Raw genomic sequence first — 17,951 nt, 5'->3', positions numbered from 1 at the left:
TTTATTTTATTTTATTTTATTTTATTTTATTTTATTTTATTTTATTTTATTTTATTTTATTTATTTTTAGACAGAGAGAGATAGCACATAAGTGTTAGAGAGGGTGCAAGAGAGAAAGAATCTTAAGTAGGCTCCAAGCTCAGCACAGAGCCAGATGCAGGGCTCAATCCCATGACCCTGGGATCATGATCTGAGCCAAACTCAAGAGTTGGACACTCAGCCAACTGAGGCACCCAAGTGCCTCGAAGCAGCATTTTAAATAATACAGCTCCCACACTTTTCTTCCCCCACCACTATTAGATCAGCTTGGCCACTACATGAATATTTTCAGAGATCTGATGATAGGGTCAAAGTAGCATATCTAGTTTCTCAATTTATGCCCACTTCCTTCTGGTAAATATTGACACATAATTAAGTCTTTTCTTGAGATTTTGTAGTTTTAAATGGGTCTTACTTCTTACCGAATGTGAAAAAAGAGTATGGTGTTCCTTTAGCCCTTGGCACAGTAAATTCTCCTACTTTAAGCCGTTTTCAAAAATATTTTGAAAACCACTAAACATATGCCTTAAACATACAAAAAAAACAGATATTTTGCTGGAGGAAATTAACTGCCGGAGAAAAGAGCCTAAAGAAATTTAGGACTGAGAAGAAGAAAAAAAATATGTATAAAACTAAAAACAGAAAACAGCCTAGCGGGTCTTACCAGCTTTGATATTAAGATGCAGTATACAGAGGCAACCTACTTGAGAGAAACTTACTTTATTCTCCAAAGATTTCAAGGTATTATGAGGGAGATGATGGAAGGTATACTTCAGTATCGTCAATGGCTTGCATAATACCTCTCGGTTATTATCCCACGTGTACCTATGTGTGCAGGTATATGCAACCACATACACATCACTTATATCTATTTGGTATGTCCTTTTGGGTATCAGTGTATTATATTTTATCAGGGGTAGTTGTAGGGTTTTGTTGAATTAACTGGAAGAAAAAAGAGGTACAAAAATATTAATAGCCAAATTTATAGAGCACTTATTATATGCCAGCGTATTTATAGGGTACTTAAATGGAGTATATCATTTAAACTCCACAATGACCTGAAAAGTTTCAGTTCTAAGGTGATTTAATTTTAGAGATGTATACTGTGAGGCCCAGAGAGATTGGGTAACTAGACCACAGGTACACAGCGGATACCCGTGGTTAAGCCCAAGTAGTCTGTCACTAACCAGGACATGAACTGTTACTGTGTGTGCACCTGCTGTTTGCCACCACACCCTCTCTGGCAATTACTGGTGGCCAGTGTTTCCTCTGGTGATTTTCCTATTACTCAGAGAGAACCGTGAATATTAAGGGAGCTTGAAACTTCCAGGAGGGCATGCCCATTCTCCTCCACCACCACTCTGGCCCTCTTAGATAACCTCATCACTCATGTATTAGATTTCCCAGAACAAGGTCTCCAGACTTTTCTAGGACAGATTATACTTTCCATTCCCCTTAAGAGTTACTAGTAGCAAGCAGGAGTGTTCTGTAGCGAGAAAGCTTAGCTTCTGCTCTCACAAGCCTAGAGTCTGTCCATGGTGCCTTACTCAGACATGTTCACACTGGAAAACCACTAGTGTTCTTCAGACTGGACATCCAGGACGAGGAGGAGCACAGAATCGAGGGCATAGCCCTGGTCTCAGCTCTGCTACTCAGATTTGTTACTAACCTTTCCTGGAGGTCACTTTTTTCATCAGTAAATTAAGAGAGAAAGAACTAACATTTCTTGAGCACTGGTCATTAGTCACAGTGTCTTAGTGTCTTCTGGTATGATATTCACTCTTCTTGGTGGTCTCATGAGGCAGATAATATCCATGTTAGCAAGTGAGGAATGCAAGGTTTTAGAGAAGATAACTGTCCAAGGGCATGGTGTGACACCAGAGCCCATTTTCTGCCCATCGTGGACACCCCTCAGTAGATGACATCTGAGCCTCCTTTTAGTTCTGCATTGGAACAAATCTGTAACTGAGTTTTACAGTGACTATGGAATAGTGCAAATGATAGGCATCCCTTAAGCTTAGAAAGGATAGTTTTAGGATAAGTACAAAGAAATATTGATATACATTTCATACAAGTTTGGGAAGCTTACAATTTAAAATGTAGCATGTGTTGAAATTTTCAGGTTAGTTTGAGAACAGTTTAGAGAAAGCAAAGGGTGATGATTTCTCCTAAAGGAAGTGAAGGACTATTAAACTTTGAGAAACAACCATGCTTTTCCACAAAGTTTGCCCTGGAGTCACCTCTGATACAAAACCATTGGTTGCAAGAGCCTTTATAAAGAACACTTTCAAGTTACAAGAAATTTAGAAAACGGTCTTTGAGAGATATCAGCCAAAGACTAAAATTTCATTCAGACTTAAATGGCTGAAGCGATACAGGTATAAATCAGAGATATCATATGATTTCTTCACTTTCTTTATGAGGCAAGCCATGCCATATTTTAATATACCTTCTCAATAGTGACTCAAGTATTTGCCTCTGAAAAATTTTGCCTAGTCTAAGAACTTAAATGAACTGGTATACCAGTGGGATGAATAGAGTTTAAATGATAAGCTGGTTCATCTTATATATATAATCAAAATTAATTCTGTTTTAAAATTCATCTTTAAAAACATTTGAAAGAATGTCCACAGAGAGTTAAGTTGTTGGAAAAAGTAAAATTTAACTCCTTTCCCAATATTTTGAAGCAATTGAGATTATCGAATGTTGGTGCTGGAAACTATCTTGACCCTTTAGGACATTCAGTTCAATCCGCTTCATTTATAAACGAGTCAACTGAGGTCCAGATATGTGAACTAATCTGCCTAATATCACACAGTTTGTTAGTTGCTGACATTGACATTGGACTAGGCTCCAGATCTCCTGGGGCCAGCCCAAGGCTATTTCATCACACTTTGTTATTGTCCCTAAATAAACCTAACCAAAGCTACAGTAGAGAGTCACACAGGTTAGCTGAAGGAACCCTGGAGGTAAGTTCATCTTCCTCATTTTTACGGTTGAGACATCTATGACTCAGAGAAGGGGAATGACCTGCCCAATGTGGCAGCAGGATTAGAATCCAGGTCTTCCATCGCTGAATATCGTTCTTTCTTTACAACTTTCTTACTGCCTCCAGGCTTTGCCAGAAGCAAGGTGCTATATTGTCATTTCTGTTGAGTGTTTTTTTCACTGAAAAATCTGTATCAATACAATTGGTTACCAATAAAATTGCTATTTTTATTTTTATTGTGCATAGTTGTTCCAGTTAAGTCAGAGTTGGCAGTTGAAATTTTGGAGAAAGGCCAGGTTCGGTTCTGGATGCAGGCTGAGAAGCTATCTGCCAACACCAAGGTCACCTACATATTTAACGACAAGGAGATTTTTGAAGGGCCGGTATGTTTTATGCTTTTTAGATTCTAAACTTATCACTGTAGAATGTACTGAGGAAGCCCTATTAAGATGCGGGTAAGTTGTCATGAAAACCACTGAGCATGGAGTGGTGGGGTTTAAGTCATTTCATATGTGAAAAAAAAAAAAGGAGAGGAAAATATAGATTGACTATATCATATTATCCAAACTGGGACACTTCTGAGAATGAAAGAGGGTTCTAGTAATAATTTTTCCAGGACAACAATCGAACCAAAACTGTCCCAGGCAAACCAAGAAGTATTGTTACCCGTGCAAATGGAGCTGCTCTCCTGAGAAGTCAGAGGAGCAAGAACGCTTAACTAAACTCACATACTCCCATCAGAAACCCCAACAGGAACTTGGTTCTTCACGGGGGAAGAAATGGCTTTTATTATTCTGATGGCTCAGAAAAAATTACAGTAAAAATATCTTTCATTGGTCTTCTGGTTAAAATGCAATACATTTTTATTGTAAGAAAAACTTTAAAGACTCAGAAGAATCACAAATTCTTACCGTTTTGTAATACACATATCGGTTTATACTTCTTGGTCTGATTCTACACTTCTGTGTGTGTATGTCTATTGATATCTTATTTACATAGGTAGTTGTGTATATCTACTCTTTGCTTTGCTTTCAACACATAGTTTCCATAGACAGAGTTACAACATCTGCACTTTATTTGTCTTCCCTAGATATCAGTAGAGCCAGGATCAGGCCAGCACTCAGTGGTACTGAAGAATTTGGGTTTAGGAGCTCTGGCTCTTACCTGTGCTATCACGGGTATGAATGAGAGACTCAGAAGATGGGAGAGAAGTGTGACTTGTGGCCAATATTAACAACCTGTTCTCCTTTCATCAAGATATGTTTTTAAAACATTTCAGAATTCGTTAGTGAAGGGGAGAATGAATCACATAAATAGCAAAAAATATGTAATGTATTTCTTTTCAACTCATTTAGCAACTGTGTATAGAGCCCGAATAGGTCACGCAGAGTCCACTGTGGCCCATCTTCTCCCTGTTTTCAGAATTTTCTCATTGACTGTGTGCTCATCACCTGACCAATGGAGGGGAAGGAAAAGCAGCGTTGGCATCACCCTCTGACCACTCATGCACACGTGCACATAGACACACTCCCCTTCATGTGTTCGCACACGCTTTCATGTTGTTGCCCACATACACATACGTACCCTGAATGTGGAGACCTGCCCATTGTCATCGAAATTAGTTCTTATACTATTTCATTGGGTGGAAATTACAGTCTTAGGCTAAGTTCCTTAGAAGGACAGTCTGAAATAAGTTTCTCTTCCAATTGATTTATGGGAGAGTACTCTCAGGAGTGGGGATTAGGGAAACAAGCTAAAGTAGATGACAGCTAAGCAGGAATGTGGTCTCAGTCGGAGACTGGCTTCCTTCAGGGGAAGCTCTAGGGCATGAATTGCAGCACAGAGTTGATCCCAGACGTGAGCCTTCATTCTGTGACAAGTTATAGGAGAACTTTATTAATTCCAATCCATTATAGAACTTGTGCTTGTATGCCAGAGCTAAGATTTGTCTTTACATTGAAAAGAAGTTGCCTAAGCAGTATGATAAAATAAGCACAGTTCAGTAGGGCAATTTCAGTTTATTAAGAACAAATGGACTTCAAATGCTTTGGAAGTATTTTTATTCACATGTGAATTCAGCAGATATTTATTAATTGCCTGCTATATACCATGCATGTACAAGATGCTAGGGATATAATCATGAATGAGCCAAAACACATCTGCATGCTGCCTATTTTTTGCATTGTTCTGCTAATTGAAGCTAATGTAATCTGGAAGGTAAAATGGGAATCTAAAAACACGTTTTTGACAAAATTTGTGACTTGGGATAATAAAACTTTATTTGTATTTAAAAAATTAAATTTCAGAGATTTTAGTAATCATTTCTGGTCAAGGTCATCTATTCCATGTAATGTTTTCCTTTTCCTGGGCACAAGATTTTGAAAGCTTGCATCTAAAAAAAGTGTGAACAAGAAAATGTGTTAACATTATGATTCTTTGGAGTTTGTGTTTATTCTATCAGGCATCCACATCATATCTAGCTCACTGATTTCTGTTTTCCTTTTCACACTGAAGAAATATAAGATGCATGTTGACCGAAACACTGGCATAATTGAAATGTTCATGGAAAAGCTACAGGATGAGGATGAGGGCACATACACTTTCCAGCTTCAAGATGGAAAAGCAGTTGGCCATTCTACTCTTGTTCTCATTGGAGATGGTACGAATTCTGTGAAACATCAGCTGAAAGATTTCCCTGCTTCCTTCAATGCAAACACCCATGGCACAAAAGTAGTCGCATGGAAGGCAGTAGGAATTGCTTCTTGTATTTCAAAGTTGGAATCCAATTTTCAGTTAATACTTTCCATAGTACTTCATTTCATAGACACCAGATTTATCCTTAGCCCACAAGGAAGACTGCAGTTCAGTCATCTCATATATAAACAAGTATTTATTACTAAAATTCTCCAGTGGAGGAGACTGCAACACAGCCAAGTCTGTATATGTATCTCAGAAACGATGCTCCTACCTTATATTGTGTACTTACTTTAAATTACTTAACTTAAGAAGAAAAATATGAAAAGTAGTGTATGCCAAACCAATTAGTCATACTTTAGAACTAGATTATATGTCAGCTGCCATAAGCCACTGTAGAAACCACCAAGATGTAAAATGTGGCATTTAGCAAGTGTGGCATTTGGGAAGGTTGGCCAGATCTCTACATTTGCAACTTCCGATACTGCTTCACTATTTCCTAGCGCAATGACCTTAAACAATTTACTTAACCTTTCTAAGCCTACTTCTTCATCATGAAGACTTACGACAAATAGGGGGTCATGATGTATGAGTGTTATAATAATGAGTACAAATCACTTAGCACGGTGACTGGCATATACATTTATACCACTCAACTCAGTTTCATACTTCTTTATTTTTCAATCTTTAGTTTATAAAAAGCTCCAGAAAGAAGCTGAATTCCAGCGGCAAGAATGGATCAGGAAACAAGGTAAAAATGGGCAGTGAATAAAAAGAATAACTTCAATTTCTTGAACAAAATATTCCAAGATTATTTCCATAACAAGTTAAAATGCATTATTTTTTGCTTATGTTACTAATGCCCTGGTAAATAAAAAATAATTGAAAATATTTATTATTAAATATGTATCCATTTAAATATTTGAAAATTAATCTTGAATTTTAAAATATCACTTCACACATGTATCGCTTTAGAATTTAAGAATGAGCTTTGATTTTTGCATTTGTGGTTAATAGGGTGATTACTGATGTCATTAAAATTTTATAGGTCCTCATTTTGCTGAGTATTTGAGCTGGGAAGTGACTGGTGAATGTAATGTACTATTGAAATGCAAGGTAAGAAGTAGATAAGTTTTTAATATTTGATATAAGGGAAATAAAGATAAAATAGAATGTGAGAAAAGGAAGATCAATTTTTCATCTCCTCCATTTGAACCAAAATGCTAAGTGACACATTCTTACTGTTGAATGTTACTGTAATCATTGGTTGGTAAGAAGCATAAAGTAAAATGAAACATAAAATAAGATAAAACAACATAAAAATATGGGAAGACAAGATGATGGCTCCTATTCATTACACCTTAGCTAATAAGGACTGGCTCTTCTTTTCTTTTTTTAAGACTTTGTGGGTTTTTTTTTTAAAAGCTTTTTAATGTTTATTTTATTTTTGAGAGAGAGAGAGGCAGAGACAGAGTGTAAGTAGGGGAGGGGCGGAGAGAGAGGGAGACACAGAATCTGAAGCAGGCTCCAGGCTCTGAGCTGTCAGCATAGAGCCCAACGTGGGGCTCAAACTCACAAGCCATGAATCATGACCTGAGCTGAGCTGGGTTGCTTAGCTGACTGAGCCACCCAGGCGCCCCAAGACTTTACATCTTTTACAACAATTTTAGGTTCACAGCAAAATTGTAGGGAAGATATAGATATTTCCCATATACCCCGCCTGTCCGCACAAATGTACAGCTTCCACCTACGTTACATCCCCCACCAGAGTTGCACATTTGCTACAATTGATGATCCTACACTGACACATGATAATCACCCAAAGTCCATAGTTGACATTAGGGTTCACTCTTGGCATTATATATGCTATGGGTTTGGACAAATATGTAATGACTTGTATCCACCATTGTAGCATCATTCAGAGTTTTTTCACTGCCCTAAAAAGCAAAAAGCCTCTGTGCTCTGCCTATTCATTCTTCCCTCCCCACTCCCAACTCTTTAAAAATTATTAATCTCAGAAGAATCTCACATGGTCTTTGTTTGAGGCCAAATGTGCATTCTAACTAGTAGATCTATTCCACGATCATTCTAGATACACTGTCCTTCCCTGGAAATTTAGCAATTTCGTATCTATATTCTGTGACTGGTGTGACAATTCCTTTGAGTGTTGGCTAGCTCAGAGGCTGGTTCTGGAACCAGCATGCTGCCAGGAGGGGAGAGGTTTGATGAAGAGTGTACAGCTCTCATTAGGCCTTGGGAAAGATTTAGAGGAAAAAAGGCTATATCACACCCTTAATCATTTTATACCTTAGCACATGGTGTGTTCAGCCGAGTCACCAAAATGTTTTGGACAGGGAACTGCTGGATGAGGTCGGAGTGTAAAGGTCATGACAGCAGACAGTGGCCCCAAGTAGAAGCATGGATCTGGCATTTGGCACTAGCAAAGCCAGAGAACCCAAGCGCCCCCGTCTCTTCTAAGTCTGATGAAAGTTACAGAAACATCAGTCTCCCAGAAAGGTGTCTGAAAATTAAATTCTAGGCTTTAGTCTCAATGGAAATGGCAAAGCTTCCTAAAAACAGTTTCTCAGGCAGCAGCCAAAACCCTCTCTCTCCTCCTGGCTGTCCACTGCCATACAGCCCCTGGCTCACTTTCTCCTCCACAACTGCCCACCCCGCAAACTACCCTTTCCCAGGGGCCCACACATCTATCCTGCTTCTTTCTGTACTACCCACCTGTTGTACTAGCCTTTTGGGATGTGAGCTCCGGTGTCCTGTTCTGATGGCTTTCCTCAGGAGAATCAGCCCCTTGCCCAGATTCTGAGCAACCACGGAAGCCTAAAAATAGAATCTAGATATTCATACATTATGTACTTATGCTGTTCCAGTGCCTGTTCCTTACGCTGTTTCAGCTTCTCCAACAAAATCCTTTCGCTAGTCCCAGCTTAGTCATCTTTTCTGTAAGACCTTTTCCTTCTTTGTGCAGGTAGAATGAACCTTCCTCTGTCTTCCCATAGCTCTTTGTTTCATTATTAGAGCAGTTTAGGCGCATTTAGCAATTTATATATTCATTATAGTTAATGGAGTATGTGTAACTAAACATTCAGACTCATGAGACTATCATGGACCCCATTTGGAACTAGTCTACTCAAAAGAATATAGGACAAGAACCCCAGCATGCCTGCAAGGCAGAGCTGGGCACTCCTCTCCTGCAGGAATCCACGCCACCATTTTCTTCATCTGTTTGTTATATAGTTTGTTATATAGTTGTATTTCCTCTTTGGGGAATTGTGTGTGCATTTCTTCAGTTGTTCAGTGGGGTCTTAAGGATTGTTCTCTTGATTTGTATGAAGTCTTTACTTTTGACACAATATTAATTACACCAGAAATACAAGAATATAGTCTTCTTTGTAGAAAATGCAAACATTGTAGATAAAGGTCAAGATCCCTTTAACTGTACGAGTTTGAAACTTATGATGTTATGATGTATGGATATAGGATTTAAATGAATTTCCTCAAAATTGCTAAGCAATTAATTTACTAAACCATACTTGATGGTTTTTAACTAAACTTACTGTGAGAATCAATTCACAATATATACATACATCAAATCAATATGCTATATACCTTAAACTTACACATTGTATGTCAATTGTATCTCAACAAAACTAAAAACATTTTAATTAAAAAATGTTTTCACAAACATACTTCCCTTCCACACTTCTTTGCAAAGCTTCAGTCATCTTTTTAAAAATATTTAGATATACATTGGGGCTTGCTCATTCTGTTCTTTTGATAAAGCCATTTGTTTTTGTGACACAGGCTATATTTTAATGTGATGGGATGTGTCTTCTATGGTTTTCAGATATTTATTATTTATTTTATTTAAGTATACATGTTAACATGTACATATCTATTCTTTTCTGTCCACCAAACAATCTTAAAGTCAATTTTTACTGCTAGAAATAGGTGCCATTGATTTAGGTTTATTCATTTGTATCCATTTTATTCTAAACTCTTTACCAATTAAAATTGCTTTCAATTGATCCCTTCGGATATCTATGCCTTCTGGAGTTCCTGGGTGGCTCAGTCGGTTAAGTGTTTGACTTTGGCTCAGGACATGGTCTCAAGGCTCATGGGCTCGAACCCCGTGTCAGGCTCTGTTTTGACAGTTCAGAGTCTGGAGCCTGCTTCAGATTCTCTGTCTCCCCCTCTCTTTGCCCCTCCCCTGCTCATGCTCGCTTGCTCTCTCTCTTTCTCTCTCTTTTTCTCTCTCTCAAAAATAAATAAACATTAAAAATTTTTGAAAAAAAAGAAATCTATGTCTTCTAATTTCATGCATTTCTTCTGTCCAATGCTACATTAGAAACTAGTTTTGTAAGAGCAGCATTGCCTTACTTCAAGAAGTATAATTATGGCTTTTCTTCCAGGTGGCAAATATTAAGAAGGAGACTCATATTGTGTGGTACAAAGATGAAAGAGAGATATCAGTGGATGAAAAGCATGACTTTAAGGATGGCATATGTACACTGCTTATAACAGAGGTAGGTGACTATAAATGTGAAATGTAATTTGTTAGTTCTGTACCCTACATTCTTCTAAAACAAGAGATAAGATTCTGTATTCCTTGACTCCAGGCATTTGTAGTACCTTACTTCTAGCTGCTCCAAAGATCCCTGCCCTAACATCACCCCAAAAATACACAAAGCATAGGAACACAAAAACTCTCACTTTGTGATAATGCATGGATATGTCAGATATCCAACCAATATTGGTTAGACACCACAACTCTGGCCTCTCTAAGCTACTTCGTTTCATAGATGGGTGAGGGGCAAGGCAATTAAGTAGATTCTTCTTGGTTTGCTCTTAAGCCTCATGATAACTTGTTCCCTCAAAGTACAGAGACATCAGGCATAGTATTCATGTAAGTATAGGGTGTTACCTCCTTTTTTGTCTAAAAGGCCATATCTTTCAAATATATGTGATCATTAGTTTTTAATATGAAGGAAAAGTAAAGAATAAGGACTTCACAGGCTTAGAGGGTGAAAAATCAGGACCGCTAGCTGGTGAAATGATGATGGACACGTCCGTCTATGAACTCCTCATTGCTCACATAGCCAGATGCTTGTTTAATGTGTGATTTGATGGCAGTTCTATAAACCAGAGGACCTTAAGAGTGCAAACACGGTACTCTGAGGCTGCTGGAAGCTGCAGTGTGGTGTATCCATCCCCCCCTTAGTTTTCCAAGAAAGATGCTGGGATTTATGAAGTTATCCTGAAAGACGACAGAGGAAAAGATAAGAGCAGACTGAAGCTTGTGGATGAAGGTCAGTCCACCAACTGGGGGGGTCCATTTTGTGTGTTCTGTGTACAGGTTACCAGACTGGTGAGTAAGGCTGAGTGACAACTGAAGTCCTGCTGTGTTTGTCCACAGGTTTTGTTTTAATTGAAACTCCAGCAGAGTGAACGACTGTTTTATTCAAAAATGCTTCACGTTTAGTCTTCATGGATATCAAAAGTGTACTTTAGGCGTTCAGAGAATTTGTAGTCCATGGTCCCCTAGGGTTCCATTTTCAATATAAAGCATCGTTTTTGTTTCAACCGTATAAAAAATGTTCCAGGATCAAGAACTACTGTGAGGGGCGCCTGGCTGGCTCAGTCGGAGGAGCATATGACTCTTACTCTCAGGGTTGTGAGTTCAAGCCCCACATTGGGTTTACTTTTTAAAAAGATGTTCACTTAAAAAAAAATTCTATGAAAAGCATGTCGCCAAATAGTCCACTCTTAAAAGGTGGCAAGAAAGATTTATATGTGAACTGTGAAACCTCTCAGGTATTAGCAGAGCAAGAAAGAAATTTCCATTTTTGAGAGACTTCTAAGAACAAATATATCATGACAACAAAGACCTACCTGTGACCACCAAACTTCCAAGTGCATTCTTGGACAAGATCTTTAACAGTATTACTAACAGTGTGAGTCTGACTTCGATTTCACCTTCCTGCTCCTCGTGGAGGCAAGACTAAATGTGCTTATTGACAAAAAGCCTTATAAGGCTGAGAAATATCAGGGAGCCTGGATGGTTAATTCATTATGAGTTTATGGCACAGATGAGAAAACTTCCTCTTAGGTAAACTAAGACTTCTTGGGATTTAACAAGAAGAGAATCCTAAAGCCAAGAACCTTCCTGGAAATCTCACGGTGGCTTTCTCTAGAATGTATATATAGTTACAAATAATTAGAGGGGGAAAATATCAAAATAAGAGCAGGGACCTTTTAAAAGTTGATACAAATTGGGGCGCCTGGGTGGCGCAGTCAGTTAAGCGTCCGACTTCAGCCAGGTCACGATCTCGCGGTCCGTGAGTTCGAGCCCCGCATCAGGCTCTGGGCTGATGGCTCAGAGCCTGGAGCCTGTTTCCGATTCTGTGTCTCCCTCTCTCCCTGCCCCTCCCCCATTCATGCTCTGTCTCTCTCTGTCCCCCAAAAAAATAAATAAAAGTTGAAAAAAAAAAAACTTAAAAAAAAAAAAAGTTGATACAAATTAAAGTATTATTCCCTCAAAGAGTACTTATTCTCATATGGTCAGCAAATTCACCTTATGGCCAACACCCTTCACCAGGCAGGATAATGTTGACAACACATGCTACTAACAATTTGAGATTTGACCTTGTTGAGCATTTTTATGCTAAAGTTATGTCTGTGACTCTCTATCCACAGCCTTTAAAGAACTAATGACTGAAGTATGTAAGACAATAGGTAAGTTAAAATGGTCTCCCCATGACAATGCTTCATTATGCTCCTGGTTAGGCTTACAGCTGTATGAAATATACTGTTTTCCTCTTTCAGCTTTGTCTGCTACAGACCTGAAAATCCAGAGCACAGCCGAGGGCATACGGCTGTACTCTTTTGTTACTTACTATCTGGATGATCTGAAAGTTAACTGGTCCCACAAGTAAGTAAGTGGGAACTTAACTGCCCTGTAGAAACTCTTTCTCCATGTATGTGTGTGTGGGTGCACGCACGCATGGCAGGGGGGCAGGAGGAGGGCAACAGCAACCCTCTGTTCCTCTCATGTAAGGAGCCTTCTTACTTCTCAGGTCTGACGTTGATGTGTGTAGGATACAAGCACCCCCACAATTCCCTTAGAACAAGGTTAGCACTTTCCCTCAACATATACATGGAGAGGCCAGTGATGGCTAAAATCACCTGTCTTTGTGATTTGGGAACTATCATAATCCATACACGTCTCTATAATGCAACCTCCACCTCCAGACGGTAGACCTTGGGCTACCTCTGCTTTGCCGGGCATCCAGATCCAGATTCTGATTGTTCCCTCTCTACCTGCAGCTTAACCCCTGCTATCGTCTAGAACAAAACTGAAGCAGCATGCACCAAGAGGCACCAAGTTTCCTGTTATTTGAATGAATAGCCATTCGCTACAGAAACCTGACCCAGTGAAGTGCCTGAGTTTGTTGTTAGCGTTAATAGCAGTCGGCATAGTTGGGCATTAACTTGTTTCTCATCCACCCCTGGAAGGCTTTGGGGATTTGCGATTACTTTCAGAATGTGTGTTTGAGCTAGACTGAGCCTGCATATCTGTTCTAATCCCAGGGTCCTCTGTGGTGTTATAGGTGAACTCAAGTTCACCTCTGGGATTCTAAGAGCTGAAGTAGGTTTCTAAGTCAAACCAGTTCCCCATTATACTTTTGGCCGTGACCTCAACCTCTGCCCGTCCTTGAAATTTCCTGAGCTGAAAGAGAACTGCAGCCTAGCATAGACATCTGATGGGGTACAGTCCCCTTCAGTCCACTCTTTGGATGCAGACCTCCTTAGCAGCCCCACTGGGCAGTAGGTCACTGTGGCAGCCCTGGGAAGGGGCGCACAACAGTGTTTATCTTCCCTACAGTGGGTGTTTATAACATGCTGGTCACTGCTCCACGCCCTTTCCATGTATGAATTCAGTTAATATTCACAACTCTAGGAAGCAAGTAATTCTCACTCCGTGATGAGGAAGCTCAGGCTCAGGGAGGTGATTTGCCTGAGGCCACACGACTAAGTGGTAGATGGAGAACTGAGCCCAGACAGCCTGGCTCCAGAGCCCCTCATCCTGGCACTACTCTGTGTTCGTGTTGCTTTAAAAGTCTAGATTGAACATTTAACCAGAGCTAGGTCCCACAAAATAGTCATTTGTGTTTTCTTTAAAAATGACTTTATTGTGATATAGAACACAGTTTTTATTCGTATTCTTATTCATTTCCTGAGTTCTTAAAAAAACAGAGCGGGGAGGGGGACGTGGGGGTGGGAAGAGAAGGAGTAAAATTCCAATTTGAATGCCTGGGGTTTCATTCCTTTGTTCTATTTCTTTCAGAACATTTTAGGAAAGTAATTATAAGTTAAAATAGATCAAATTCTAGGAAATTCCTCTGTGACAGCTAGGCCATCCTAATATATCAGTCTGAAGAATAAGAGAAGATAAATTAACTGAATCATCAATCAAAAGTCTTTACATCATCTTTAAAAGAATTACTTGTTCACAAAAATGAGAGCATTCAGTTTTGAGGAAACTGCTGTTAGACTAGCAAGGCATAAACCTCTGACTCTATTCAGTCTAGTCAGCTGAATGACTGTTTTATGTACCCCGGGTACCTATGAAAGATTCAGGAATCAAGGACTCATTGTCTTCACTGTCTTTATGTAAATATGCGGCATAACAGGAAAAAAAACCTTGAAATGGGCTTTAGTCTTGACTTGGCTCCTATCTTCCTTTGATTCTTGGGCCAGTCATTTAATTTTCTGAAATGTCAGGTTTCTCTCATATGAAATAGCAACAATAATACCTGTTTTATCTCATAATACTGATGGACCCAATGAGAGGATGAAAAAAGTTATGGCACTTTGTAAACCGTGAAGGGCTTTACAAATGTAAGGTATTATGCATGTTGGTCAGAGATTAGAGATTTCAAACAGATTTATTATAGCAAACCAGAGGACTATCTATCTTTCTAACTGTCTAAGACATATATATTGCTCAGACTCAAGTCTGTGGGTGCAGAGGGGCTCCATTACTGTTCATTTTATGGCAGTTTAACTTTTAATAGCTTTTAAAGAATGTAGTGTATAAGAAAAATGCTGTGAATGTTTATTTGAAAGCTGAAAATTTTTAGTCGTGATTTTTGTTTCTCTGTTTTTAAAGTTCATTTTGTTTATTACAACTACAAACATAATACATTGCTTCTTTTAGAAAATACACATAATATCATATTACATATCAGAAAGAGTTTATAATATGATATCCTCTCTAGTTTTCCTAGCCATAGGGTAAACTTTTTGGTGTACTTCCAGTCTTTTCTCTATGCATAATTGTTGCTATCATTAAGTAGTTTTGTGCCTTTTTTTCTTATTTCCTCTTGTGTTTACAAACTCTTCGTAAAGTTTCTTTTAGCATCATTGAGAGTATATCTACCTCTACCTCTCTCTTACCTCCTTTATAACAGTAACATGTCTGGGCCATCAGATCACAAAGCAAAGGGTTCTATTTGCTTTCATTCTCTTGTAAAGAATGCAATGTATGTGTCTGCTCATGACCTACTACAGAATTTAGAGAAACTCACGTTCAGGGAGAGAAAGTGCCTCATTCATTTTGGCAGAGATTCTGCTTTTCATTTACTCTAGGCCTTCCTACCAAGTACATATTTACATATGTTTTAAATAGCTTTGTAACCACGTACATGTCAATAGATTTCAGACACAGATGAACCTCCTTAAGTCTGCTTTTAATTATTTTGTAAAATCTGATTTATAGCCGTAGACCATCTGCGTAAAATATGCTGTAATATAACATGGAGTTTGGCCTTTTCACTTTAAAGATCTCTTAGCCCTACAAATAAACCCAAGCAAAAACAAAGATCATTAATACCACTGAGAAGTATCGGCGTTGCAATCAGCTAGGGCCCCACACTGCTGTTGGGAGTTAAATGTACAGACTGTCAGACCCCCTACCCTCACCCCCGCCCTGGGCCTTGGAATCCAAGTCCTGTGATGCAGGATTTTTCTGAAGCAGAACATATGTGGATCCCATGTTGTTTGAAAGCCTGTAAAACTCTATGGTGAGATCTTCAAGAAAGAGTAAAAATGAGCTCTGGATGAAAGCAAACAATAACAATGTTTTCTTTGATATGAACAGCGGGACTGCTATTAAGTACACAGACAGAGTTAAGAGTGGAGTCACCGGGGAGCAGATCTGGCTGCAAATCAATGAGCCCACTCCGAATGACAAAGGGAAGTATGTAATGGAGCTCTTTGATGGCAAAACTGGACACCAAAAGACAGTAGATCTTTCTGGACAAGGTAAATGGATATTTTGCAGGTTAGAAATTCCTGAGGAGGAGAGAGGGCTTTTAAAAAAGAATGAAGGGCGACAAGAAGCCATTACATTTGACTATTGAAAGATGATTGGGGATTTTAATCAAGTAGTTTAAATTTAGCGTGGTGGTAGAAGAAAGAATTCAGTGGGTCTTGGAGTATCAGTGAAAAGTATACAGTGGAGACAATAAACATGGAGAGAAAGAACTACCTTTTCAAGGTGCTTACAAAGAAGGGCGGGTTGATTTACAATCACTTGAGCAAGGACGATCACTGAAAAAGAAATGTGTTATGGTGATTGAAATTTGAGCATGTTTAATAGAGTTTAAGAAATCAGTTGAGATGGAAGGATTGAAGGTGGGAGTGAAGGGGAATAACCAATATATCAGTGTTCTGAAGAATGGAAGGCTTGAGATCTAGGGCTGAGGCGGAGGCGTTGACTCTGGGAAGAGCAAGAGATTCCTTTTCTTCAGAAACCAGAGGAGGGTAAATGTGAATTGGCAAAGATCAATATTAAGGAGAAGAGAAGAAAGTTGGAAAAGTTGGGTCCTTATGGCCTCAGATTTCTTGGTCATCTGCTGAGAGAATGGGGGCATCTGGAGAGAAGAGGAAAGAGGAGCAGGAAGTAGTGAGAAACATGGACAAACACAGACCAGAAGTAACACGCAACTATCAACCACAAGTTAAATGGTTAAAAGAGGTGGAAGAGGAAAGCGAGTGTGAGTTCCTCACGCACCTGTGGCTCTTGATCTGTCAGCCCCAAGGCCTTGAAAGCCACAGGGTCAGGATATTGTACCCTCAGGCTTTTAATGTGTAGCTTACTTATCACCATCCTTGCCTCCAGCTCCTGTTTCTATCATCCTCCTTCAAGCACTTGGGACTCTGCCTTGGGGTGTTCCTTCCACTGCTCCTGTCTAGCTTCTACCTAATATTTCTCAAGGAGACTGTGGACTGACTTTTTCTTCCACTTCTTCATGTACTCAAATGCAATCTAAATATCCCAGAACTCTTAGTGTTTTTGATCCTCAGAGAGTAGATTCACAATTCAGAGCACAGCCTTTTCAGTCCTACCTTGAGTTATTTTGTGCTGACTCCCCTTATCTTTACCCCCCATCTCCCACTCATTTGGACTGGAAAGATTCAAATGGGAGTGGTTGCCTCAGCCTCCCCCTTCCCCCCCCCCCCCCCCCCACTGTGCCTGAGTCACACACTGCAGTGACAGGGGATCTCTCGCATTTTGAAACACAACAGAAAATGGGAAACAGGAAGGGGGTGGATTTAAAAACAAAAACCAAAACCTAAAAAACTTTTTCTTTTACTCCCTGGCTCGCCAAAGCATATTGGTTCAGCGATGCCCATGTCTCAGTGTAGTGTGGGCAAAAGGAAGGGCACTGAACGCTCAGCTAGGGGTAGCCTAACTGGCCTACCTCCCCAGACTTGAAGCCTGACTTTGTGCTTATTCTTCCCATCCGTAAAAGCAGGGGGATGGACTGGTATTATGTAAATACTTTCTAGACATAAAATATCATGATTCTCAGACCAAAGAGGAGCTTAAAGAAGAGATGAGAGAGACTTCAAAATAAAGCTGCCTTTTTACCTGAAGCATTCCAAGCGGCTTGCTCTGCAGGCTCAGGGGGTAGAAGAGATTTTAGAACAGTGTAGCTCTCATTTTCTCATCTGCTGTCTTTTATCTCGGCTCCTGGCCAGCTCAGAAGCATTGCTTCGGGCCCACGCTGGCACACACTGTGAGTGCCATAGTTCCTGTGCCCTTTCACACAGATAGACGGGCCAGACTATGCAACATGGAAACACTTAACTGTCCAGCTAGGAAGCTGTGACGTACATGGGGGATGATTTATTTAATAACAGAAAA

The 17,951-nt window shown here is 39.5% G+C and overlaps 1 protein-coding gene and 1 long non-coding RNA gene across 6 annotated transcripts in view; one reads left to right on the top strand and one right to left on the bottom strand.

Annotated features, from left to right (window-relative positions):
- Nucleotides 1-17,951, top strand: part of MYOM1 (myomesin 1) — a 153,361-nt gene that overhangs the window by 128,204 nt on the left and 7,206 nt on the right. For all 3 annotated transcript variants that reach the window (XM_040479292.1, XM_040479291.1, XM_040479290.1), the window contains 9 exons: nt 3,275-3,411; nt 5,543-5,687; nt 6,414-6,473; nt 6,771-6,838; nt 10,150-10,263; nt 10,959-11,046; nt 12,434-12,472; nt 12,563-12,668; nt 15,900-16,063. In XM_040479292.1, coding sequence (XP_040335226.1) covers nt 3,275-3,411; nt 5,543-5,687; nt 6,414-6,473; nt 6,771-6,838; nt 10,150-10,263; nt 10,959-11,046; nt 12,434-12,472; nt 12,563-12,668; nt 15,900-16,063 — 921 coding nt within the window. The remainder of the gene's footprint in view (nt 1-3,274; nt 3,412-5,542; nt 5,688-6,413; nt 6,474-6,770; nt 6,839-10,149; nt 10,264-10,958; nt 11,047-12,433; nt 12,473-12,562; nt 12,669-15,899; nt 16,064-17,951) is intronic.
- Nucleotides 905-17,856, bottom strand: LOC121033143 (uncharacterized). 3 transcript variants are annotated; one of them, XR_005791721.1, is made up of 4 exons: nt 17,676-17,856; nt 8,456-8,557; nt 8,030-8,243; nt 905-981 (listed from the first exon to the last, which is right to left on the bottom strand). It is a non-coding gene; the product is annotated as an uncharacterized LOC121033143 (long non-coding RNA). The 3 variants fall into 3 exon arrangements; XR_005791720.1 differs by lacking the exon at nt 905-981 and adding an exon at nt 5,286-5,420 and having other exon boundaries at nt 8,456-8,570; XR_005791719.1 differs by lacking the exon at nt 905-981 and adding an exon at nt 5,286-5,420.

Source organism: Herpailurus yagouaroundi, unplaced genomic scaffold (assembly GCF_014898765.1).
Source record: "Herpailurus yagouaroundi ecotype Mexico unplaced genomic scaffold, PumYag 142, whole genome shotgun sequence".
NCBI classification, from domain to species: Eukaryota; Metazoa; Chordata; class Mammalia; order Carnivora; family Felidae; genus Herpailurus; species Herpailurus yagouaroundi.
This window is presented reverse-complemented; position numbering and strand designations above follow the sequence as displayed.